The following is a 27,500-nucleotide window of genomic DNA, read 5'->3' as shown; positions in this document are numbered from 1 at the left end:
GACACAAGACCTTCGGCACACACTTCAAAATAGGTCTTAGCGTACTTCGGAATTGCTCCGAGCGAAACAAAAGGCCCATTTAACGTTGCTTAACAAGCAGTGCAATTCACCTTCCCATTAATTCATATAAAGAGTAATGAAATGCATCGTCATAAATGACTCAAATGAGTTCCTGGCAGTACGGCCCAAAATAACTCCGCTAAACAAAACGCGCCAATATATTAGCCGAAATAAATGACGATGGCATTACCGCGACAAAGCATCATGATCCATTTTAAAGGAAGCGCCTGCACAGCCCCCATCGCCTATTACACTGAAAACATCGTAAACAATTACCCGAAATCCCAACATCCTAAATAATATTCGGGATAAAACAAAATAAAATGGTTTAAGTATCATATGCGAAAAACATTTTGTTACGGTCCTGTACAACTAAATATTCCTGATAAAAAAAAAACCATTGATACACAATTTAATGCCGGCGTTACTCGATTTTACGAATATTGTGTACATATAAAGTACAATAGCACGTAAGCCTTTATTAATTTGCTCCTGAAAAATAAATGTATATTGAAACAAATCAAAACCATGGACGAACCTCAGTTGCCAGATTCGCTCGACGATACCAATGGCGCAAACACAAAATACTTGGGCTGTCTAAATTTGAAATTGTGTATGTGCGAGTCTCTCTCTCTCTCTCTCTCTCTCTCTCTCTCTCTCTCTCTCTCTCTCTCTCTCTTTGGGGGAAAATAAATCGATAGAAAAACGCCTCTACCACCCCTAACCCCTTCTCTCTTCCTTTTTTCCTTCTTTTTCCGTCTTCTTTTACCAGAGCCAATCGTAACATTTCAAAAAGAATCGAGTGAGCTCATGAATCGGATAAAATAAGCCTTTTAATTAATCCAAATTGCAAAACTTGGTAACAATCTGCAGTGAAATCTCGTTGGGGGGTCGCAATTAAGGTAAGTTTTTCCATAAATATTTAGTTCTCAGCTGGTGCGAGAGGGAGACACACACAGTGAGAGCGAGAGGGTGGGGAGGGGGGAGGGGGGGATGGCGTTATGGGGATCCTGGTTGAGAGAGAGAGAGAGAGAGAGAGAGAGAGAGAGAGAGAGAAGTGGGCCTAAGGGTCCAAGTATAGGGTAGCTGTATGCAATAAGCATCAATAAAAGGTAAAAGGGAAGAATCCACATAAAGACGGAAATGTTATTCTGTACAAAGTATGATAGAGAGAGAAAGAGAAAGAGAAAGAGAGAGAGAACCTGTTTCAGGTATTTGGTAGATTGAGGAATGAATTCCTTTACTCAAGAACAAGGCGGGGGGAGTGAGCAATGGTGGAAGGCCAGCGGATGATAGACCACAGAAAAAGAAGATTGAAGGACGGGGGTCAGTGAGATACGGTGAAAGGAAAAACTAAGGGGAGACAAGGATACAGGCGGATGAGAGAGAGAGAGAGAGAGAGAGAGAGAGAGAGAGAGAGAGAGAGAGAGAGCGAGTTCCCATAAAGAGGTAAGCACTGACAAATGTGACGCTTTCATGGTAAACCTGATTTATGAGTTATTACATATTCATCGTACCATAATATGCTTATTCCTGAAACACAGTATCGGTGATGGAAGGCTGTGCACCGGGTTTAATCGCTATAAATCAGAAAACTGTAAATGAATCAGGAGGGGGTTAAAATAATGGATTAATGAATAACCGGGGAAAAAATACAAAAGCGTGTAATGTTCTCGCTCAATGTTGTCATGTGTGTTCACAATATATATTTAGAGTAGTGATATGCTACCCAATGCCTAGCTCACTGCCGCTGAAATAATACACCCCCCCTCCCTCGTAATGCCTCTCTTCAGTACAACACAGATACATTACCGCGAACACAAAAGAAAAATGGCATATCGTTTCATCTTTCAAAAGGAAAATGTTGCTCGAAATTTGTTTCTCACTGAGAGACAATGAATATATGTATATATCTGAGACAGAAAGAAAGCCCTGCATGTACATGGCTTCAACTAAACTGAAGTACTATCGTTGTATTTATATTTACAAAATGCTTTAAAACATCTTGAATAAACTCTCTCTCTCTCCTCCTCCTCTCATCCTTGAATAATCTCTCTCTCGTCATCTCATCTCTCCTCTCTCTCTCTCTCTCTCTCTCTCTCTCTCTCTCTCTCCAGTTCGGCGCAAAATCTACATATAGTTAACGATGGTAAAATAAAAAAAAAATCTTTTGATTTTTCTTATCCCATAAAGTAATCAGTGCTACAACAATGTTTCGCAACATAATGCCCTTGAAACTCTGACTCTTGTAATTATAAGAATAATAAGAATTAGATACGAATCAGAACACTGAACAATATGAGTGCATGACAACGAGGAGCAAACTAAATAAACGAAATAATAAATAAATAAATGCAAGAGGCCAAAGGCCAAAAGGCTCCGAGATATTTTAAGTTGCGAGAGAGAAAAGAAATAGATAGCTGGGACGAGGGGAGCGTCCGTGATACTGGGGTTAGAGGAGATAAAGCAACAGAACAAAGAAAAAACTCAGAGAGAGAGAGAGAGAGAGAGAGAGAGAGAGAGAGAGAGAGAGAGAGAGAGAGAGAGAGAGTGCACTACAACAAGAACAAAGATAAAAAAAAAAAAGATAGATACTTCGGAGGCTTTGATTTTTGGTAAAAAGTCGAATTTTATGGTGATGAAAAAATAGGACAGAAAGGTTGTGAAAAATGAGTTAGGGGGAACGACTTGCTTAAGGGGAGAGAGAGAGAGAGAGAGAGAGAGAGAGAGAGAGAGAGAGAGAGAGAGAGAGAGAGAAATTAATCATAATGAATAAAAGCCTTTCTATACTTGTTACACGGGTATCAAGGGAAACCAGCAATAGACAAAGATGACATGCTATATGTACCACATATTCTTGACAAAAGACAGAGAGAATAAGAGAGAGAGAGTGAACCGCTTAATATGAAGATAACAGATCCATCATTAATACTTAGTAAAAAAAAAAAAAAAAAAACACCTCATGCAAAAAGGCTATCCAAGCCACATGATGACAGATCTTCCTTTTCAGTCCAGCTACAATACATAATCAGTATATAAAAATATAAAAATCTAAGATCATATACTGATGAAGCCGGAAATCAATTTCAAATCCCATACACCTAGTATGTATGTATATGTATATGCATATGTATATATATATATATGCATATATATATATATATATATGTGTGTGTGTGTGTGTGTGTGTGTGTGTCTGTACCATCCGTTAGGAAAGGGTGTTATGTAAGACGGAAGAAAGACAATATGAACAGATGTACAGTAAAAGGAATGAAAGGGGTAGCAGCTAGGGGTAGAAGGGACCCTGGAACAAGGCACCACAAGTAATGCGTACAGTGCATCGCGTGCACTATCGGCACTATACCCCTAAGGGGATTGACACATCTATATCGTATTATACTAATGTCAAAAGTCGCTTGCAATCAATCATTTCAGAGCCCTTAGTTACCTCTTCCCGTATTTCATAGATCGACGGAAGGCCCAATTTGGTTTTGTAGGCTCATGCACACCTCTCAGTAGGGCTACATTTCCACTTTTCCATGGAAATTATTTCAAACTGCGTTTAGAGATGCTTTGCCTACAGTCACGTCTATATTTCGTGGGTAAGTAATGAACATAACTAAAATATTTCTGGACTTCGTACCATTCTCAAAAAACAAAGTTCATTACAATCAAGGGTTATGAATCCCCCTGAAACTCATAATGCTAACACTTAAATGGACACATATATAAACCGGTAGTTTGTTTGTTTGTATGGTGCTTTTACGTTGTATGGAACCAGTGGTTATTCAGCAACGGGACCAACGGCTTTACGTGACTTCCGAACCACGTCGAGAGTGAACTTCTATCACCAGAAATAAACATCTCTCGCTCCTCAATGGAATGGCCGAGAATCGAACCCGCGACCACTGAGGTGGGACGCCAACACCTTACCAACCACGCCACTGAGGCGCTATAAACCGGTGGTTGAGCACTGAGCTCGCACATGGCCCGTGATTCGTTCCCGTAATGTCATCTACAACTCAATCCAGCAGCAACTTGGGGCTAGTGTTAGCTGTTTCGAAAAATTGGATTGAAACCAAACTCTCATATCTTAAGAAGTGCAGAGAACTAAAACTCTCTGTTGATAACAACAATTAAAAAAAAATTGTGAACAGGGATTTGACAATCTCAGTCGATTCATAGTGCAAAAATAAGTCATAGTGCAAAGACTGTTTTTCAGAGCAACAAATGTATTTAAACAATACACGCCATCTATAACTTGGTAGCTTTCGACTATCTACTCTACGATTCCCTTAAAACGGCCGAAAACAACCAGTGCACAACTAAAGTGTACTGCAAAAATACATTACTAAGCAAAGAAAAATTATTTGGAAGTTTGATTTACAATTTCCAGTTATAGGATAGTGATGTATCAAAATTGTGATGGCTGATATCCTATGAATTTTTTTATAATAACAGCAGTCAACCAACATACCATTCACGAAATAAACGAAAAGAAGATTAAACATACTGATCACTGTTCAAGTTCAAAACCCGTGATATGTTAAAAGTGCCGCGTAGCCTTATCAATTGACCGATATGCGATATTATACTACACCGCTCCTTAGTACTCAACAGCAGTAGTGGAGAAAAATGCTTATGAAAAGGCAAAACACAGCATCCCCAATAATCAGAAGAAACATTAATTCTTTTGGACACATGTTATATATATATATATATATATATAATATATATATATATATATATGTGTGTGTGTGTGTGTGTGTGTGTATGTATGTATGTATGTATGTATGTATGTATGTATATGTATGTATATTTTTATCAAACTAAATACTTTTCCTGGACTGTGAAACCGGGACGAGCGAAGATGGATGGAATAAGTTACTAGCAATTTTGCCAGGCCTTCAACATCACCTTTCTACGACTAAATTTTGTTAACTTAATTCTGTTGGAGGCAAATTCCTAATAATACCAAGCTGCGGATTAAACATATTTACCTCAAGTCTTGTTAATACGTTTCAAAAGTCTTCAAATAAAGGAAAAAAGAACAAAATCATTCTTGGGCATACAATCACCAATACATAACTGAATGCCTGGTGAAGCCGACAGATCAAGTGCAAAAAGGTAGGGGGTAAAACTGGACTCTAAGGAACACCATTAGAAACATGAAGTACATAAGCTTCATCGTTAACTATAAAGCACACATGATGATAAAATATTAAAAAATAAAAAAATAACTGATGAATGACAAGAAAGTAAGCATTCAAGTACGCAAGTCTAAAAACAATAAGCAAACAGCTAATAATCTTTAATCGCTTAACCGATACTAACCATAATATGTCAACAAACAATTTCAGGCTAAAATACGTTGTGGGAGTGTGACTACAGTGAGAACCAGACATACAACTGGAAAAGAAGGATTGTGTATTAAGAGACCAAAGTTGTTTACGTACAGGAATATTTCATTTCCGGAGGCTTTCTCCAAAACTGGTGCATTGAAGCAGAATGACCGTAACAAAAACGATTCTCCAAACCTACACCCCCACCCCTCACACACACACACACACACACACACACACACACACCATTTTATCCCTAACCATCTCACACCAACTCTCAGAGACCCAACAGATGGCGTAAGTCTCTCTCTCTCTCTCTCTCTCTCTCTCTCTCTCTCTCTCTCTCTCTCTCTCGTAGTACTAGTAGTTGTAGCAAACTGTTTATTTATAGCAGTTTTCAGGCTCACTTCATGCACTACCGTATTTACATGCTCCTCTTCATGCAATTTCATTTTCTCGAAGCAATGCTTGTTTGAAATGAGTATTCTAACCTGCGAAGAGCACGAATTTGCACAATTCATCCCTAGTTTGTGAATGGAAGGTAATAGGCTTGTATTTTTGTTTTAATAAGCACATTTGTCTCCCTAGCAAATTGCTAGTCGGCCGGCAACATATTTCCAGTTTAGACAGACAAATGCTTGAACTAAATTTTATCAATATAAGAAACAATAAACTTCAGGTTTTATGATGGGAAAAATAATGGCGTCAGCTGAATATTGGTCATCCCTCTAAGATGCTCAACGAGGTGATCGGAATCCTAGCTTTCTGATGAAATTATGTCTAATCAAGAATTATTCTTAAAAGTGAACTTGATCGAATATTCCTCATCATGTTCTCACGCTCTTATAAATCCTCGTTCTTTAATAGCCTTTTATTCTTGTTGTTGTTCATGCCGTTCGTCGCTCTTATCATGTTTACCCTGATGTTACTTTTCTTCTTTTCACACTCGTTTACACCTGCTTCACCTTTCTCTTTTCCCTCCTCTTGTCACCCCCCTCCCCCCTCCCTCCCATCCTGACCCTCGAGTCGCGGGATCTGTCACTCCCGAAATTTACATGGGCCTGGATTAGTCTTTAAGCACTTTTATTTTGCACAGTATCGTGTGAAATGGACGGGCTGGTCTCTGTCAGGGTGGACCCCATCTGGAGTGGAGACGCAGGGGGAAGGGGGGGGGGTGTACGTCGGGGAATGGGGAAACAGGGGATGAGAGCTTGCATCAGGAGAGTTCTATACTCTCTCTCTCTCTCTCTCTCTCTCTCTCTCTCTCTCTCTCTCTCTACGTCAATACTAACATAGGCGTTTTCTATTCACCTCACTGGCTCCTATAAACATTGAAATATACATGTGGTTTTAGCTTGATGCTTTTCCTTTTGGGTGGTCCTAACTCTTTTTCCGGTTTTCCATGAGCGCTTTTATAGAGGTCCATTGTCTAAATATGGAATCTGCTTATTGATCATGGAAGGGGAATATATCTCGATCAATGACGGGGAGGGAGGAGGGGAGGGGAGGGGAGGGAGGGGAGTGGAGTGGGTTTGGGGTTTGGGGTGGAGGGCTTTGGTCTCGAGCATTTCGCGATTGTATTCGTTATGAGTGCACAGCAATCATAATTTAGTAAATATAATTTACAACAATGTTCTTTGTCCTTTTACAATGTTTGGAATACCCGGCTCTCTGTTTTATTGCAACGCCAATTATGAGCATAAGCAACAGGATTAAATCACAGTAATCAACTTAGTGACCAGGTTACATTTGATTAAATGATATCATATAAATGAAAATGTATGCATAGTAGGCAAAATGAGACTTTTATTGAATGTGGCCTGTTATTCTTTCCATTTGCCCTCAGGTCAACACCCGTCGCGCAGCCCCAAGGAGGGGAGGAGGGGGAGGAGGGGGAGTGGAGGAGTACGAGATCCGGTTCGGCTTTCCACTTCGCTCCCAAGAGGTAAGTACGAGCAACATAATTCTTATTTCAACGAACACCGTTCTGGCGAATTAGATCGTGATATTTATATCAATTATGAAAATCGGTAGTGATAAGGATGCATATGTAAACAGTTCGTGCATCATAGAAAGAGGAAGATACCAATTACATACTATAAACTCGAAAAATAATAACTATGTTGCATCTCCAGGGTAAAATGTGGACAAAGAAGCATAATCGCTAATTAATACCTGATAAAACAGACGAAAAATACATTTCCTATTATGACTTTACCTAATTTACATTTCTGAGCAAAAATGGTACTTATTTTCATATAAGAAAGACACCAAAACTAATAGTTTTTCGGTCCCTGTGTTTCCAAATCACATATATTTGACAAATTAATGTTTCCTTAATAGAACAATAAACATTTTTTTCTAAACATCACTAAATTAATTCATATTCACTGCATCGAAAATAAAAATAAAAAAGTCCATTACCAAATTAGGACATCTAAAGGACGGGAGGCTAAAATCAGGATATAATTAAGGTGAGGGAGCCATTTTTATGAGCAGATAATGAAAAGTTTGTAATAATTCGCTCAAGGGCAATAAATTCATTTTCCAATGCGCGAGTTCGTCCGTTTACCTATTCCCGGCCCGAGTGGGCATTTTGCTCTCTCCGCGCGGCGCTTCACTCACTCACTCACTCACTCACTCACTCACTCACTCGTACTTGCTCTTTATATCTGGACACAAAGCTACAATCCGACGGCAATTTTTTAACGTCAGCATTTCACTTGGCTTTAAGCTGATAACTGGGAGAGTAATGAATAATGCAAAGCGAGATGGCACTCTCTCTCTCTCTCTCTCTCCTCTCTCTCTCTCTCTCTCTCTCTCTGGAAATGATGTCTGTCACTTGGATAAGAACACAGGGATTAATATTGCGAAGCCGGTTCAAAGATCGAGTGGTGGGCGAACGCTCACTTATAATAACTTTCATTATGTTGAATTGCCATTTTCTTCCGTTACATATCCATTGCTACACTTCCGTGTGTTCTGAAAATAATATTCTGCAGGGGACAAGTTGGCTGCACAGACTCCTGTAAGACAAATAAAACCTTCCCGAGAGAGAATATAAAACGCTGATGCTTTCTGCACTTCAAACCCTTGACCATCAATCCGGAGCGACGCGTCTTTTACGGCCAGAGAATATAACGGGCATCTCCACTCTGATGGGATGCGATGGAAAAAAAAAAAAACTCACTTAATAGGGATGACGCGAAAACTGCATTAAAAACTGGACAGATAGAAATGACGTAAAACACGGTCGGTTTTTATCATATAAATAAGCAGTTTATAATTATAAATTAATGAGTAAAATGAACGGTCTTTTAATAGCTTGCTAGAGCTTCGTTGCGGAAAAAGCAATACATCAAAAGAGATGCTGTTTTAGGGCAGACTCGGATCACAGCTAATGTTACCAGTTGCTATGACTACTCGGTTACTATAGAGAGAGGCGTATTAGACGCTACAAATACACAATTAAATGGTAAGCCTCTCTGCGCCAATTCTGGAACAATGACGACGAAATAATTCCGTCTCTCAATAGTTCTTGCTACGATCGTTTTCATCTCATCTGATACAAAGTTAACTACACTATTTGATCAAATACCATAAAAAAGAACGAGCTCTACTAGAAACTAGAAAAGGTGATAAAGCTGGTACCATACTCATGTGTTCCCTGTAACGAAGGCTAGGCAAGATTAAGTGCTATAAACCAGACTAGTTTCGCTTGGTTAGATAGTATTATACATTATCTCATAACCATGTATTTTTCTCTCTGCAGAAACAATTTTGCATGCATGTTTTTATACATCTGCATTATTTCACATTACTCAGGAGCTGACGATTCTTAATATGCATACTGGCACATTACACAATACATAAATCGCAGTCTCTCTACCAGACATGTAGAAGAGACAGAGCAGATGTTAAACATATCATGTAGTACAATCACAGTAAACCTGGAATGGCTGGTATCTACATTTTTGCATTCCAAATGACAACCTTCATCCCTCTTAGTTAATAACAACAAATGCAAAAGTTCTCAGAATAATTGGAAAATATAATATATCCTGGAGGGTACAAACAGATGGGAGCAAGAGGAAGGTAAAGGTATAAAGGTAAAGAATACATACCGTTGTGCATATTTGTGATATATATATATATATATATATATATATATATATATATATATATATATATATATATGTGTGTGTGTGTGTGTGTGTGTGTGTGTGTGTGTGTGTATGTATGAGAGAGAGAGAGAGAGAGAGAGAGAGAGAGAGAGAGAGAGAGAGAGAGAGAGAGAGAGAGGCTGGGGTAAAGGTAGGGTGAAGGGGGCCGCTGGGGTGAAAAAGTCCACACCTGTGTACGGGTTTTTGTCAGGGAAAAAATGGTGTGTCCCTTTAAACGAAGGGGATTGAAAGGGCTCACAGATTTAAAGCCATATTAATTGGTCAGGGTAATAATTCTAAAACAAGGTTTACACTATTTATCGGAACTAGAGAAGGGGGATTTCCTTCATGATCAATATAGATGACGCCGGCTCACATGGGCTTCGGGGGAATCGGGCTAACCTCTCTACATATGATGCCAATACAGACACAAAAGCAAATCTACTTTATTTATACATTTATCGTGCACAAGGGCATTTATTGTACAAACACAAACATACTTTATGTATTTATGAGAGCACCAACAAATTCATTTTGCAAATACATCCGTACACCATTTATACATTTACCTATACACAAAAATTTTCACTTCGCAAGTACACGAATACTTAACAGGTATATAGGCACAGGCATGCATGTGCGGACTTACACATTTAGATACTTGCATTCATAAAAATCTAAACACGAGAGAGAGAGAGAGAGAGAGAGAGAGAGAGAGAGAGAGAGAGAGAGAGAGAGAGAGAGATGCACATAAAATATACAAACGAAACAAACTAACAGCGATATGCTCTTCGCAAAGTAACCTTCATGAAAAAGGACAAAGTTTAAGTATACATGCACACAAGAACTTTAACATTTGAGAGAGAGAGAGAGAGAGAGAGAGAGAGAGAGAGAGAGAGAGAGAGACTATACCCTGTACATGTAACACAAATTTAAGAAAGAATCATCACTGACAAAATGAACGCACCCTATATATTCCAGAATTATCTCGAACTTTCTTCAATAAAAATGCATTTCCAGTGTGATTTTGTAGAAACTATAAAAATAACGCTAAAGTGGTATTGTAATTTCTTGCAGACAAAAGCAAGCATATACGTTTTCCTTTATCAATTTATTACTCTCTGCACGCTAGAGACGTAGAAGAAAAAAATAGATACGCCGATGTGGAGAAAAAAAACCTTTTTCGAAAAATGAACAGGATCTAGAGGATATTGGACAGAGAATAGAACTTGGATCATATCAAATATTCAACGCTTACACACACACACACACACACACACACACACACACACACACACACACACACACACAGAAATAATTTAAACTGGTCGAACTAAACTGGGCGTTTAGGTTTCCAAATGGCACCCTACTCATGTGTATGCAAAAGCATGTAACTTTTCAGGTGGCCAATCTTTGATCAAAAGTCTCACAGCGTGAACGAAATAAATTCAGCGATTATCACATTGCATCAGAAATAGTTGAACATATTTCAAATTTACAACCCCGTCCCCCCAACACACATCTATATACAACTATACATATACATATATAACTGATTGATGAGCATAACAATCATAAAACAAATAATGAACACTAACCTGGATCTGAAAAAATTTCTCGGATAAAAATATTGAAGCCATAGTTCACTACTATAATGGCCAGCTGATAGGTGACGTTATAATAACTCGGCATCAGCAATTTCGAAAAAAGAAATTTGTCTACAAAGTTTATTACATTAAAATATTAGATTCGTGGACACAACAAACTTCCCTTCGATAGGTTCTACATTTTTCTCAAACTACCTCCTTCCAGTTGTTCGCATACCTCCGTTATCCTTTATTCCTGCTACTAAGCCATCAGGTCAGCAAGGATAGTTTTCCACAGCGATTGTAAATGTATCATTCCGCTTATCTGCCAGAACACACTGGACTATTATGAGTATATCTCTTCGAGGTGACGCCCCATTCTTTTACAAAATTGTTCATCCACCCCTCTCTCTCTCTCTCTCTCTCTCTCTCTCTCTCTCTCTCTCTCTCTCTCTCTCTCTCTCTCTCTCTCTCTCTTTTCTCTTTTTTTTACTGAGGCCCTTTGTATGACGATGGTTCTGTGCATTATAAAACTTGCGTGCATTCTCTTTTCAGAAAGTATCCTCTAGAGCAAGGACGCACTTTTAACACAAAACACACAAACACTGACCACCTTTACCTCCGCAAATTATGCAATCCTGAACTTATGTAAGGATGGGAAAAATGTTGGACAAAGAAATCCCATTGTGAATGTTCGTAAAACAATACAAAATGGATTTCCTCACGTTTGAAAGACCTTCGTCCATCAGAAAATTCACCCATTACTAATATGAAAAGATCAGGACTCATATTCACTCACCAACATTCAATTTTTGTTAACTGGATATAACAATAAATAAATTAATCTTAACAACATCTGAAACGCACGCCGTGTGGAAATGATCAGTTTATCATGTATTTTCTCACAATTGCTTCTGGCTAACTTCATAATTCCAATATCACACGACTCTGTTCTCATCTGTTTTCCTCGCTTCGTTTACTCGTTTCCCCTTGAAAAAGAGCAACACTAACGCGAGCTTGCGTCTCTCAAAATTGCACTGATATAGACTCTTCTCGTATAATTTTTTAATGGTATTCAGTGTTTTATATCATAACCTTAGCAGAATCATTCTCAATTCTTCGTGTTTTCAAAACTATTTGTTACAAAAATCAAGAGGTCTTTCGATTAACTGTAAATGTGGTCAAATAGTGTGCACAGCTAAGTAAGGTCTATCATCTTTTAGTGTTCTTACATGCCTAATATGTAATCAAAGCCGGCAAACGATGCAAATAACATCTTTCTCATATGCCGCATTTCTTGAATATTTACCTTCTACATCAACACTATATATCACCACTTCCCAAATGATGAAGGAAAAAACGCTTCTCTTTGAGACTCATAGAATATTTTGCGTCCTTAACCTCATTCTTCTATCTTCTATCTTTTATATGTCGAAGCCTTAACGACGGCTTTTTTTAATATCTCTTAGTTTCTGTCGTCCACTCCGTGCCGTTTTATCAGCACGCAATTTAACGTCTGGCCGTCATAATCAACAAAAATCTTACCTGGAAAAGAAACTTTCTTTATTTGTGAGATTAAATCCATAATTTACGTAACACTGCTATTTTCCAAATCTATTTCCACCTTTTATATCAAATCTAATCGTTTCCATTGTTTATTACCAGTTTCCCTTATCTTTACTGCCATCTCTCTCTCTCTCTCTCTCTCTCTCTCTCTCTCTCTCTCTCTCTCTCTCTCTCTCTCTTTTACTTTGTTTCTTGCAAGTTGGCCAACGGCCAAGTTGGCCTTCGCGCACTTACCTATCTTCCAAGTTACAGTTCTGACCGAAGTTTAGACAAAATACTGTACAAAACTCGTGCCAGAAAATTACTTCCAGCGGCTTGTTTGAGCCACTAATTTCTGCAGAATTCCTGGCGATGAGGTTTTATTCGGATGTCGACTAGTTGCCGAATAAACGAGGTGTGCGCGGATTGGTCGGATGCTCTTAAGGAGATTAATTAGGTAGCCGGGAAGCTCTTACTCAAAAGACGATACGAATAAATAAAATTATATTAATACGATCTTTTTTTTTAAACAATGATGCATTCAGAGAGAGAGAGAGGAGAGAGAGAGAGAGAGAGAGAGAGAGAGAGAACCATTACACTTCAACCTTGTTCCAAATGCAAGAAAAATGTTAATAGGGCTCTATAAGATAATGCGATTATGTAAACCACGGGTTAAATGATGAGGGATGGATGCCTTAGGACAAGTGAGGGCTGATCCATCGTGATTCCTTCCAACAATTTCATAAGTGAGGTTCTCTCAGTAACCTTCCCAGTTACAATAAGAATCTCTCTCTTCTTTTATTTTTCCCCTGGTTGCTCCATTTCTTCTTCTTTCTTTAACATCCAAAACAGGGAGGCTCCAGTAGCCTACTCACTCAATTCTTTCACTGTGTACTTGCCTTATCCTTTTTCTTTTCTTACACTTGTTTTTTATTAATAAAGGTATAGTCAGATGCTTGCTTTTACTTAAATAATAAGGAATAATAATAACAATAATAATGCCACTTGTGCGATAACAAATAAAGGGTAACACTCGTTACAAAGGGAAAAGCTAATTTCCTCAGAAACAACCGAACCATTGTTGATAAGGGAAATAACTGATCGTATTGTAGAAGAGAATGCTGCCTTCTGTCGTCAAGAAATGATAATAAAATCATCAATCTGGATTCATAAGTAACCATTTTTGTAATAGAAGTGACGATCGCAGAAATATACGTGGATGAAACCATCACTGTGAGATGATATGTCTTATAACTTATTGACGGCCATAATAAGAGAAGCATTGTCTCGACCGTTATTTCAAATGCCTCTCTCTCTCTCTCTCTCTCTCTCTCTCTCTCATCGGCTTCTCTCTCGTCTCTCTCTCTCTTCTTCTCTCTCACTCTATCTCTCTATCTCTCTCTCTATCTCTCTCTCTCTCTCTCTCCTCTCCGCGGGTGGTGTATGAGTGTCTACCACTGCTTTTTAAGAGAAGGTACTATTCAGTTTATAAACTATATTTACAGCTTTGTTAAGAATTGTAGAAAACTACGTATGGCCTCTACATTTCTGTATTGTCACTATCCGATATCAGTTTGATAAGATATTACAAAGTGGGGAATATTAAATCCGAAGATACCCCTATCGATTCACTTTTCAACTCCAACCGAAGAGGAACGATTTAACCACTTATATCAATATAAATAAATACACGACTGGTTGTCCATCCCCGAGAATATATACGGAATAAAGAAGCATGTCAACGTTTATTTTCTGCGCATTTTATTAAAGAGATAACGACGTGATTAAAAATGCTAATGCTGACTCAAACACCCGAAACCTTCAGTTAAGCATTACTTTTACGACCACGAGTTTAAAAAAGATCTCTCTTTTTTTTCAAGTTTTCAGTGAGGAAAGGGAGGCAGAAGGAGTTGGGAAGGCTGTGTTTCAGGTAGGAAATTGGGGATTTCAAAAGGATTCAAAAGGGATCATTGAAGAAATGGGGACCTTTTGGGTTATTGATTGTGTTACCTCTATCTGGTATGGGATGGACCTCTCGGATAGAAGGCGTAGATCACACGCTGAGTCTAAAGGACATCAGGACATCACACTCTGAGGACATCGCATTTATCCATTTGCTCGTCTTTGGTCTCTCTCACGACAGCTGGCCATGTCGTCAACTGGTCTCGCACAAAAGAGTTTTGACATTTCTTACGACCCACCTCCAAGAAATTCGACACGGAACTCATACAGTACACTCAAACTATTACACAAACACAGTTCAGCAAAATAATTATCAAATAACTAGCTGTTTAAGATTAACACCAAGTCGGTAAATAATTATAATTCATTGACTGGCTTACGTTAATAAAATTAAGGAAGTACTCACGGGAGTTCCTTGATATAATCACGTTAAATAAATCATTTCCAATATAGTACGTGAAATAACATGAAGACTACTTCGCCAGCTTAGATAAAAGCATAAAAAATAAGATAAACATTAATTGAAGTCGTGCAATAATTATGCATTATTCTTATCTATAATTAGACAATACACTTAATGATATATGAAAGCAGTCTTGCTTCGAAAGAATTACATAAGTATTCTGCATAAACCTAATTTTCGGCTAGAGCTTATAATTAAAGAATACATGCCTGTAAGAAATTTTGGCTCAATACCATACATACATACATACATACACACACACACACACACACACATATATATATATATGAGAGAGGAGAGATAGCGAGAGAGAGAGAGAGAGAGAGAGAGAGAGAGAGAGAGAGAGAGAGAGAGAGAGAGATATTATCGCCGGAGCCTTCAAAGTGGTGAACCACTACAGAATAGGCTGATTCAAACCTGACACAGAAAGAGAAGTTGGCACTGATCCTGCACAAGAAGGGTTATCTTTCCGGGAAAATGGTTATCTTTCCGGGAAAATAAGTGGGACACTATCTAAAGTCAATGGATATCAAAATCTAATAAAGTTTCATTCAGAATGACTTTGAGACTACCTGAACACCGCACATCAGCCACTACAGTCTCTGGCCGACAGGACGACGGACCTAAAGCCCTTACTGGAACCAGAATCGATGGAAATAAAAATATACAAAAAACAAATGAGGACAGAAAGAAAGAAAAAGCATTGAGCTTAACAAGAAAAGAAAATGGAAGATAGCCCCATACAGGAAAGATAACTAATGAGTCGAAGAAAACAGAAGTATAAAATGAAAAGCTTACTGTTGTCATTCACAATCTAAAATAATACCTAAATAAGTGAGCTCTTGAGTCACCTCGGGGTAATACAGGGATATGATTTGCACACATTGTCAACAGAGTGGCATGTACAATTTTTTGGATAAAAACTCGGATGAATTCTGACTTGGGTAAAACTACATGAGAAAGAACTCAAAATGGCTAGTAGCGCGATTAAATAATGACTTGAAGGAGCTGGGCAGACACGAGGACACAAAATCTCAAGATCTACTCTGATATACCAATGGTTTACGGCGGTTTTTCACAGACCTTGGTTGAATTACACCCATTATATAAAGAAATTAACAGAGAGAGAGAGAGAGAAGAGAGAGAGAGAGAGAGAGAGAGAGAGAGAGAGAGAGAGGTGGCCCTGGCTCTTCATTATAAACTTTGGCCAAAAATTCCAGGCGCCTGAATCAGCATGCCTTCCCTGACGCGTCCTGAATTCTTGCACTCCCAAGGAAGGAGCAAGAAGAGGAGCTAAATGCTAAAGGGGAAGGAAATCTTAAAGGCCGCTGCTATATTCCCATGCTCATATTTACTCAAGAGATGAAATGCTTACTGCACGATCTTTTTGCGCCCTCCGGTGCGTTTGTATTTTCAAAACGTGTTAAGTTCAGCCCCCGTCTGTTAGCATTGTGCAAAGATTTACATTTCGAACGCTCCCCGCGATTATTGTATGCTGGTGAGTACGCGTGGACTTAGGCGACTGTGGATTTTATGCTTACAGAAAATAAACCATGTTATACACAGATATATTATATATTTATATATATGAATATATTATATATGCGTGTTTGATATATATATATAATATATATATATATATATATATATATATATATATATATATATATGTAAATGTATACATAATCTTTCAACAGCATATGTGAAAGCACCTTACTTTGTCTATCTTCATGCATACACGGAAATTTATACAATCCCACAATTACGAAAATTCAGACTAATTTCCACGGCAAATGTCCAACAAAAAGTTTTTTTTTTTCCTTAAGACATCACTGCGAGAGTCCAGTACGATTTAATTTCAGTCCCTTTCTTTGTACCCATGAATGAATAACCTGAATCTGAAAATAGGATGACACTAACCTTAGGGAGGAAAAATATTTCATTCGTGAAAATTAAATGAATGAAGTCAGAAAATTGCTACATAAATATGGAATGACCACTTCATCAAATTTTCCATCCAGTCCAATTCCCTGGCACCTCTTTACCAAAGGGCAAAGAGGAAGTTGAAAGACTTCCCTTAAGGTCTATCTCAAGATGGTTCTTATTTCATATATAACACTATACCAAGAGAGAGGCTTCGGGTAGAGGTCAGAAAATTACATTAATAATTGTCAAGACACCAAAAGGCACCTTGGCAGGCCACGATTATTAACCGTACACTTTTATTATGGTCTTAATAATTAAAGATTTCTTCTTAAAAAAATTGGTAAAACAATAAAGGACCTACCAACTGAAACTGAGGGAAAATCACTAGAGTCCTTATTATGAAGAAAATATAACCGAAAAGTTTAAACTTGTAAGTGACCCAACGTCAAAATGGTTAATATGGAAAACGAAAAGGAAGAATTAATTTCATGGTCGTTTCTTGAAAACCAGTTCATATTAGAAGCAAAACGAAGAGCAAATACTTCTCTGCTCTGGACAATGTTATCCGACCAAACATGACAGTATAGATGTGAGAAGTTGTAAGCGTATACATGGTACTCGAAAAAGACACGCTAAATCAACATGACCAATAACATACGAAACTGGGGAGGTAAAAAGTGCCATATTCGCCCGCCAAAGGAAGTAAGTAGATGGAAAATTCCATCTGCAAAATCCTCCCTCCAAACTCCATCTCCAAAAGTCTCCCGCCATCTCGTAAAGGTTTCCCTAAACATAAGCAGCGAATGTTTCCCCTATCGCCGCGAGTCCGAGAGACAGAATGAGCTAGTAGCGAAAATATTAGAAAATCCTTTTTGACGGCAATGGCATCTGAGGGCCAGAACCCGAAATGGAAAATTTCGGGAATTCATATTTGAAAATGAGGAGGGTGGGGAGGAGGGTAGGTGGGGGCTGAAAAAGGAGACAGCCGGCCCATTTGTTATGCCTTGGTTTCTAGCCCCAGCCACTGACCCGGGAGAACAATAGAATCACTTTAGCTGCTACCAAGACCTGATACCCTTCACTTCGACTCTTTCGCTCTCATTCACTCACATCTCACATCGCTGATATCAAAAATGTTTCCCTCTCCTTTCTCGTTGCTTTCTTCTAATTTTCGGAAATAACAAAGGTCTCAGGGATCAGAGGAAAACGTCAATATTGCCATCTCGTGGCACAGAAGATTCTCAACATGTAGACATTCCATAGTAGACTATATACCTTTGTTATTGGCCATACTTCTTACTTATGTTCAAACATAAAATAAAAAAATGTGTTTTAACATTCGTAAGAAATACGGGGAAGACTATCTAACAAGCTTATGAAAGAAATAAAAGTTAACAAAATTGCAAAGATCCAACAGAAAATTTATTGCAGTTCTTAATAAATGTTTAACTTACACTAAACATAGATCAAATTTTTTTTGTACAGTAATACAAAGAATGGATATAATGTATATATATATATATATATATATATATATATATATATATTATATATATATGTATGTATCTATATCTATTGATATAAATATATATATGTATGTATGTATGTATGTATGCATGTATATATACACATACATATATATACATACTACATACATACATACATATATATATTATATATATATATATATATATATTATATATATATATATATATATACATATATGATGCAAAGAACGAGACAGCCCAAGTGTCTAGATCTACCTTAGTTATTGCAAGGGTGTTTCATCTACCTCATCAAAAAGACAGGCACGTTAAATGCCACATGATGATATGATTCGGGTCAAACCTCCATGGCCAGTTATACCATTTTATTCAACAAAAGGTGAACTTATTAACCAGTAGGAATACAAATGATGGCATAAGATGGAAATTTAACTTACAGCAGTTGGAAGAAGAACCGAAACATAGTGAAACGTGGTCATACAAATCCGCAGACTGTTTTTTTAAGACTAAAAACGATGGAATATTTTACCAATGACACAACTGCCACGAGGCCTCAATTAAAATACGTCATGACATATTTCTGAACCATTATTTCTTAAAAATGACATTATTTCACGTCTTCTTTATTAGATTATCTCGCAATAACAAAAGGCAAATTTCCTCACAAGCTTCAAAAATATTACTTAAGATGTTGAAAGAAGTTGCCTATAATATTGATACCTAATCTATGATCAAATCCACCAAAAAACAACCTTCACAGCACATATATTTACATAAAAAGCATCTTTACCCTAAATATCATTAAGCGTCTACAGAGGAGAACCGTCATAAAAGGTTAATTACAAAGACATCATAAAACTATATAATATAATACAAGAAGTAAGCAATGAAAAGAAATGTCAACGACAAATTCCTGCCAGCACCTACCACTGGAAATAGAGAAAAGAATTATCTGACGCTGAGCCGCCTTGCTGAATAATACATTTAATCTACAAACTCCGTTTACCCCTAAATGAAGTCTTACTTGTCTTCTACATATTGGATATCTGGGATAGATTAGTTTTACAAATATGAAAGTTTGTGAAAAACAGAGAAAATAATCAGGGTTTAAAAATCTATTGAGCAGCATCAAGTGACTTTCCCTTAAACACGAATGAGCTTTAAATAAAGCCCAGGGTTGAGGAGATTCTCCTCCCAACTACCAACCTGGTGAAGGCCCAAAGAGCTACATTTCGCCCCTTGGCTGAGTGGTGAAGCCCTCAATTCACGTTAACTAGGTCCGTGGACGACATAGGCGGAGACCCGTAAGTCCACCTAGGGGTAAATGAGTACCAGCCAGTATCGACAAGGATTACACACACACACACACACACAGAAAGAATACAGCTGGAAATTTCCTCCCAAAGACTTGTTACGTGTGGGAGGGAGGGTGAGGGTTCTCTTACGGTGCCAACATCTCTATAGGAGAAAAGAACTACGCTACATATGTGCATCAATGCATGTGTGTGTGTATTTCTAATATATATATATATATATATATATATATATATATATATATATATATATATATATATATATACAAAAAATATACGTTCTAGTACATAAATTATGAGTAAGGAGAGAGAGAGAGAGAGAGAGAGAGAGAGAGAGAGAGAGAGAGAGAGAGACGAGAGAGAGAGAGAGAGAGAGAGAGAGATATTCAAGGGTGATTATGGCTACTAAGATTCCTTAGATATGAAACACATGCTTTCAGACGGAATAGCATAATTGATGTTGTGTACATTAGGGATATTTGAACATTCAGTCAACACTTGCATATATATGCACATGAAATATGTAACGCAGACCCAGATATGTGGACATGCAACATCCACAAACAATATTATAAATAACACACAATTATACATTATAACTAACAAACATATAAACATTACAATTAAACATTATAACTATCACAATTATCAATAAAATACGTTATGCGTCACACAGCAAATTAGGACAACTTAACACAAACAGTCAAACAATTATATACATGAGTATATAATAAACTAAGAGCAAATTATGGACGGATGACTCTTTATTAATACCAATAAAATGCAAATACATTTTGACACGCGAATGCGTATAAATGGCGCATCAATTACAAATTACGTTTGCAAGAGACCCAAACACCAAGCTCATATGCAGACGCATAAATGCACACATATTGTGTATTTCGGTCGCATGATGCCCTTAATACCAAAATCACATACGAACCTGCTGGAAAACGCAAGCACACAAATAATAAAAATGTGAGGTTCTGCATCACATTTGTTTATTTCTTCACCAGTGAGTTTGTCTGCTGAGTGTGACCGTCTGTGAGTGCGTTTGCCTACAGTAGCTTGGTTTATATCTATCTAGCAGTTCTCCTTCGCCTTCCCCCTTGCATACTCTAACTTGGGAAACCCTAACTGTATTTAATCACATCCCCTTAAGTCCATGGCTAAACTAGCACCCACCTGCTCCTCCCTAATATATATTCTTGGGATATGAAGGTATTTGGCAATGATGAGACAGACAGCGGTGTTGCCATATGCATATCAGCCGCGTGTGTTGTGTGGTCGAGCCGAAATGTTGATACATAGGCTAAGTCTTCCTCTTATTGTTCCGGAATCCTTGGGGGATTGTGTCCTACCGCCAGCTCACTATATTTCCAAGTCAATAAGCTGGTTCGGGCCTAAGGAAGGAGCTTCGGCCTGGAGGTTCTAGTGCTGGTGGTGGTGGTGGCAGCGATGGAGGATGAAGGAGAATGGGGAGGAAGCTGAAGGGGAGTACAAAGAAAGCAAGATCATTCCGTATATGACACAGCACATACACGTATACGCATATATGTATATATGTGTGTGTATATCTATGTATGTATATATATACATGATGTTTACACGTACGTATATAAAATATGTAAATCACAGAGAGAGAGAGAGAGAGAGAGAGAGAGAGAGAGAGAGAGAGAGAGAGAGAGCATGAAGGCTAGCCGATTTTTCAGTACCTGAACATTTTCAACAGGCACATCAAAAAGAACAGATAAAATGCAATCACGATGTTGTGTACTAACGTAGCCTAATTGCACCTTTGACCTATACAATGCTATTTAGAGAAGTGTTCTTAAATATGACGTCAAACAACCTTTTTGTATGTGCATTCTGTCAGAGCCTCACATTCCACACTGGCATGAACAGTTTTTTCGTGTCTTTTTCAATTTACTCTATGGAAGATTTCAGCAGCATGCAATCTCACGTGCAGATATAATCATTTTTACAAAGGCTTTGTATTACCTGCGAACATGTACTACTATATCGATTTCAAAAGAATTAAACATAAATAAAATAGTGTTCGATGTTGCAACAGTGGAACATCAAATCTCATTATGCTCAGTGTTAACACTCAGTTCACTGGACGACATCTATTAAATAAGAAGAAAAAAACATTCGCCAAGATATCTCCTCGACTACAAAAGAGCCATTTAGCAGACATCCCTTAAACCGATATGATCGTCATCGATCACTATTCATTAATTTTAATCACCACTTGACCATAAGTCAGCGACCTATTATTATTAAGAAATAAAGAGGAAGGGGGAGAAACGGGGTTCTCTCTCTCTCTCTCTCTTCTTGTTCTGGCTCTAATTGGTTCTATTCCATCGCACCAAATGAGCCAAACAAAGAAATCGTCACGCATATTTCTTCGGCCGAAGAAACATAAGTCACGTTTTTATAAGAAGCAGAATGAGGAAGGAATTATTTGTTAACCCGAAATCACAACAAAAAGAGGCTTTTAAGACCCGTGATCACAGCAATGCAAAGCAATAGAATGAATAGTGCAAAATGCAGAATACAACTACAGTTTCCCTTAAAGAATAGACGAATTTATTACATATTCAGTCACTTAAGAAGCTGACCATAGCAATAGTCAGAAATTGTGTATACTAGAAAACCGTCGGGAGCTAACCGAGTAACTTTTACTAGCCAAGTTTAATGAAGAGACAAACAATGGGAAATCACAGCATCCCAGACTATTGAGATTCATCCAAATGGCAATGAAATTCCCTTTTGGCAGTCGGAAAAACAAAACGTAAAAAATAAAAAAAGAATAAAAAAAACTGAACGAGTACAATACGATATCCACTCTTATTGGAAACCGTGATTACTCTTCATCTCAAGTGTTTGTTTTTTAGATTTGACTCTCTCTCTCTCTCTCTCTCTCTCTCTCTCTCTCTCTCTCTCTCTCTCTCTCTCTCTCTCTCTACATGTTAACAATTTAAATCGCTTTTTGAGTCAGTGATATATATATATATATATATATATATATATATATATATATATATATATATATATAATTTCTATTTTACTACATTTTGCTCCTTTGGGAATTTGGTGTCAGAGTTAGACTTTTGGTGTTCAGCAATTTTTTGGGATGAGGCTACTGTCTTCATGCACCCTCGGTTGGAAATGTGAGCCCAATGTTTGACCACTGAGTATGTTTGTCAGTTTGATATATATATATATATATATATATATATATATATATATATATATATATATATGTGTGTGTGTATGTAAGTTCGTTTATGTATACACAACACACACACACACACACACATATATATATATATATATATATATATATATATATATATATATATATATATATATATATGTGTGTGTGTGTGTGTGTGTGTGTGTGTGTGTGTGTAACATTGGTAGCTGATCTTAGCACGTTAAATTTGCAGTTAAGCTAATTTTATTTTCAGGTCATAATGTCACTCCAGATTCTGTGCTGATATCTCAAAGAACAATAAAACCCCATTCGCTAATCAAACACGGCAGGAGAACTCTAAAGTTCCATGACGCAATGTGATCTACTATAACAAGTAGCTGCGGTGGGAGAGAGAGAGAGAGTTGGGGGGGGGAATGTAATACTACATAAGCAATATGCGAGAAAGTCCTCGTATTTACCCATCAACACAGAAAAACGTTTTCATTTTTCCCCCCGAAACAAACAACTGGCCAATCTGCAAAGGGTGGGAACTATTGAAACAGAAACACCAAAATTGCATCATAAATTCAAACCTCCAATATTTACCTCCATCAGGTGGATTAATTATTTTGAAATCCACAAACAAGCACTCTTTTTTTTATATTTTTGGCCAATTAAGGCATCAAAAAAACATTTAACGAAATAAAAAAAAAGGAGTGATTCTGTATTGGTGGAAATTGAAACGGTGAACAACAACAACAACAACAGCAAAAACATCAACAACTACGGAGTTAAAAACGGGAAAAATAAAAAAAATATATAGGGCTGAAAGTGAAAGCACTACATGAAAGCAGCCAATATTTCCGTTTTTTTTATGACAGAATATGGATTATTGCCTTTACTCTTACTACATCGGTTTTTTTTTCATTTTTTCGCATTCTTGTCTCTTCAATAATTCAATGTACTAAACAGTTAAATATTAACATTTTGTTCTGCTTTTCGCGTTGTATCATCATAAAAACAATATAACCAACCCAGAACACTAATCCATTTATTTTTCAGCTCTAAAAGAATTACTCTGAGCATCTGCATGAATTCACAGCGATAAGGGATTACCTTTAACTTATTAATAGTCAATGCCAGCAAAGTGAGCTTCTCAACGAAAAAAGGAAAGATGGAAAGATAAAAAAAAGTATCGTTTTAACACTTCCATCAAGAAAAGTTAGATAAAGCTGCATTGTATTCTATCAAAATTCAAAACAAACTGAGTGAATAAACTCGTTCAAATCCCAGCGGCTTATGAAATTCTGTCACAGAAAATTCACGTTCCGACATCAGACCCTAAACGTTAGAACCAAACTTTCAGGCGCTGCAGAAGGGGTTATTCACATATAAAGTTCTGGATCTCTTGCGTGCAAACCAGAACACACACACATATATATATATATATATATATATATATATATATATATATATATATATATATATATATATAATCAATAGCAATTTTGCTATCACTACAAATATTTTAGAAAAGCACAAAAAATGAGCTACGTGACTTTTTTTTCAAGAGATAAGAATGCAAAGTTCATGTCCTTGGCTCTTCTTGTTTTCACAGATAATGGTGTTTATAGGCATACATAAATACATACACACACATACATACAAACACGCAAATATATATACGTATATATTATAAAAGAGAGCAAAGGAAAACTAGATAAAGACAGTAGATAGATAGGTAAGCATAGATAGGTAAGCAGAAGGACCGTAATATGATAATCTATTCTTGTAATTTAGAAATTCTACACTAGACCACGACAAAAACCAAGCAGAAAGCGGCAAAGTCGCAAAAAGTTATGCAGATACAAAGACCAGGACTTAATTAAGACTTGATAGAGGTTGAACGCTTTCCTTGACCTAACCTTCACCATACCATGAATCTTCACCACCTTTGCCATACACTAGCAATTTTAGGGTGAGCGTGAAAGAGAAAATCAAAAGCAAGCTATGATGGTTCAATATACAGGAAGGTCACAAGGGTGCAATCAATTGCCTTCCATAAGAGCCTTCTCTTATGGCTACTAGAAAATACAATAAAAATGTTAGAACGACAAAATGGTTTGTGATTATGCATCCAAAGAGATTTATAAATAAAAATATCTCAAAACTTATATACAAATTAGATCGCAATGAACACAGCAACCTAATAAACAGAAATATACTATATAGTTACAGCCTGCGCGCACCTTTATTTAAACACTTCACCAGTGACCTTACAGTTGCCTTTCCACAGTATGATATTCTGCAATGTACTGAAAACTTAGTTTCTCAAATGCGACACTCATCTGAGCTCTCCACTGCAAGAAACCAATAATTCTTAAAAGTAATGCCATTCTTAGTGCAATGCTACTATATAAGAATACCTTCCTAGTACAGTTCAGCCACAAACATTATAGGGTACTCTCAATTAACACCTTTTGGAGAGCCAATAATGCCTCTCTCGCTTAAATCATATTGCTGTAGCGCTAAAGTTCAAAGGAAAAGGCGCCCCTCGGGCTGACGTTTTTGACAGTAAGCAAAATAATGTGATACTCCCTATGCCTCATTCATGTGTTTTTGACATTAAACTAACAAGTTAAGATTTTCGTTCCCGTAACATTAAGAGTCTTTCATCTGACCTTGATAAGTTTGGAAGTGAAGACCCAAACCGTAATCTTCCTTTGTCTTTTGTGAAGAGTACTGGGCAATTAGCTTCTAAGTTGTCTGCTACTTTTTGTAAGTAAGCTAGAAGGGGGTTCTTTTTGTACATGGTAGAAAACTGGTAACATTCCACTAGCTAAATATCCAAGTGTAAACCATGCCCTGTCGACTACTTCCCGACCCTACAATTCTATGCTGAAAATTTTCACTGTTGTTTACAAGCATTTTTTTCCGTTTTCAGTGTTGTACGAAAATCCCTGAATTCTGGTTATGCCTTAGTGCTGTTTTTACTATGTTACTTTAACCACTATAATGATAAAAGTAACATAATCTCTGGTGTTCCACAGGGCAGTGTGCTTGATCCACTACTATTTATATCACCTTTATATATGTTATCTGACTTAGAAAACAAGTTGCTTTGTTTTGCTGATGATAATCATTATTCGTCCATCTCCTATTATAAGACCCGTGGTTGTAGATTCATTTGACACCATTTTGGCTAGAGTACAAGAAGCGAATTACAGAGAAAGAAACTCAACGCTGATAAAGTTTAAAGTACAACTGTTAGAAGGTTTAGGACACTAACCTTTCCTTGACAATTATTTCCAATTACACACAACTAATACAAAACTCTAGGAGTCGATCTTGAATTCAAATTCACTTCCCAGAAACTAAGCCAGTTCATCTCCTCTTTAATTTCAGCAAAATACCAAAACAACTGGCATACTGAGAGTCCTTCATGGTTTTTGAAGAAGTTTCTATCCTAATGAAATAGAATTCTTGTATTCTGACGTGTATAAAAAATTATTCCCAGGCCTTGAATTGTAATTTGTAGTTCTACATGCATTGTTCCTTCGTTTTTCTTTGTTATTTCTATTGCATATAGTTTCTTATATCTCTATAGCTCTTTCTGTACTAGGCTGCAGTCCATATTAGAGCTTTGGACTTATAATATTCTGCTTTTCCGAGATGGGTTTCAGCTTGACTAATAATGGAGGTGGCACAACACCCTTATCACGAACCCATCTATCTGTTACATATTAATGCACACTATAATAGCTAAGCTGAAGGAAAATATTGATTTCTTTTCACCTGAAAAATTACCCCATTCTGAAGTAATCTTTACTTTTACTAAAACCTACGATTAAGGTGAAATCCTTCAACACAAATATTTGAAAATTTGTATAACTGTAAGAAAAATACACCGAAGATCATATTGTTTTGTATTTTATCAATATAAAAAATCAAACCTATTCTCTTATCATATACTTCAGTTTGAAATTTAAAATGATTAAATGCGATAATGCGCCAGAGTTCGATTCTCCTCACTGGAAGCTCCGGTTTCTTCATTTGACTTAATTTTTCGAACTCCCGGCTTCGCAATGACAAGCTTTTCGTCATTCTGGCTATCCCAAATATGAATATAAATAAATAAGTAAATAAATAAATAAATAAATAAACAAATACATACATATATATATATATATATATATATATATATATATATATATATATATATATATATATTCACAAATGGCATTTAATATCAAATACCCATCTTGACAATACCTTACACCCAAAAGGAATTGTAATTAATTAATGCATCTGCTCACCTGGACCGTTGACTTAGATGCAATGATATGCATTCGAACTTTGACCATTCCGGTGTCGGGCAGATGCACTTACCACTTATGTGCATTTCTTTCCCAAGGTAGATGGAATTCGACATC

The 27,500-nt window shown here is 37.0% G+C and overlaps 1 protein-coding gene across 1 annotated transcript in view; it reads left to right on the top strand.

The window, feature by feature from the left end:
* The window catches only part of LOC135195426 (uncharacterized), a 142,022-nt gene that overhangs the window by 26,396 nt on the left and 88,126 nt on the right, over window positions 1–27,500 (top strand). Inside the window, exon 2 of the mRNA XM_064221671.1 lies at window positions 7,249–7,347. Within this exon, the coding sequence (XP_064077741.1) occupies window positions 7,249–7,347 (99 nt within the window). The remainder of the gene's footprint in view (window positions 1–7,248; window positions 7,348–27,500) is intronic.

The sequence above is a fragment of the Macrobrachium nipponense genome, chromosome 16 (genome assembly GCF_015104395.2).
Source record: "Macrobrachium nipponense isolate FS-2020 chromosome 16, ASM1510439v2, whole genome shotgun sequence".
Lineage (NCBI taxonomy): Eukaryota > Metazoa > Arthropoda > Malacostraca > Decapoda > Palaemonidae > Macrobrachium > Macrobrachium nipponense.
Note: the sequence above shows the minus strand (reverse complement) of the source record. Positions and strands in the feature narration are given on the sequence as shown.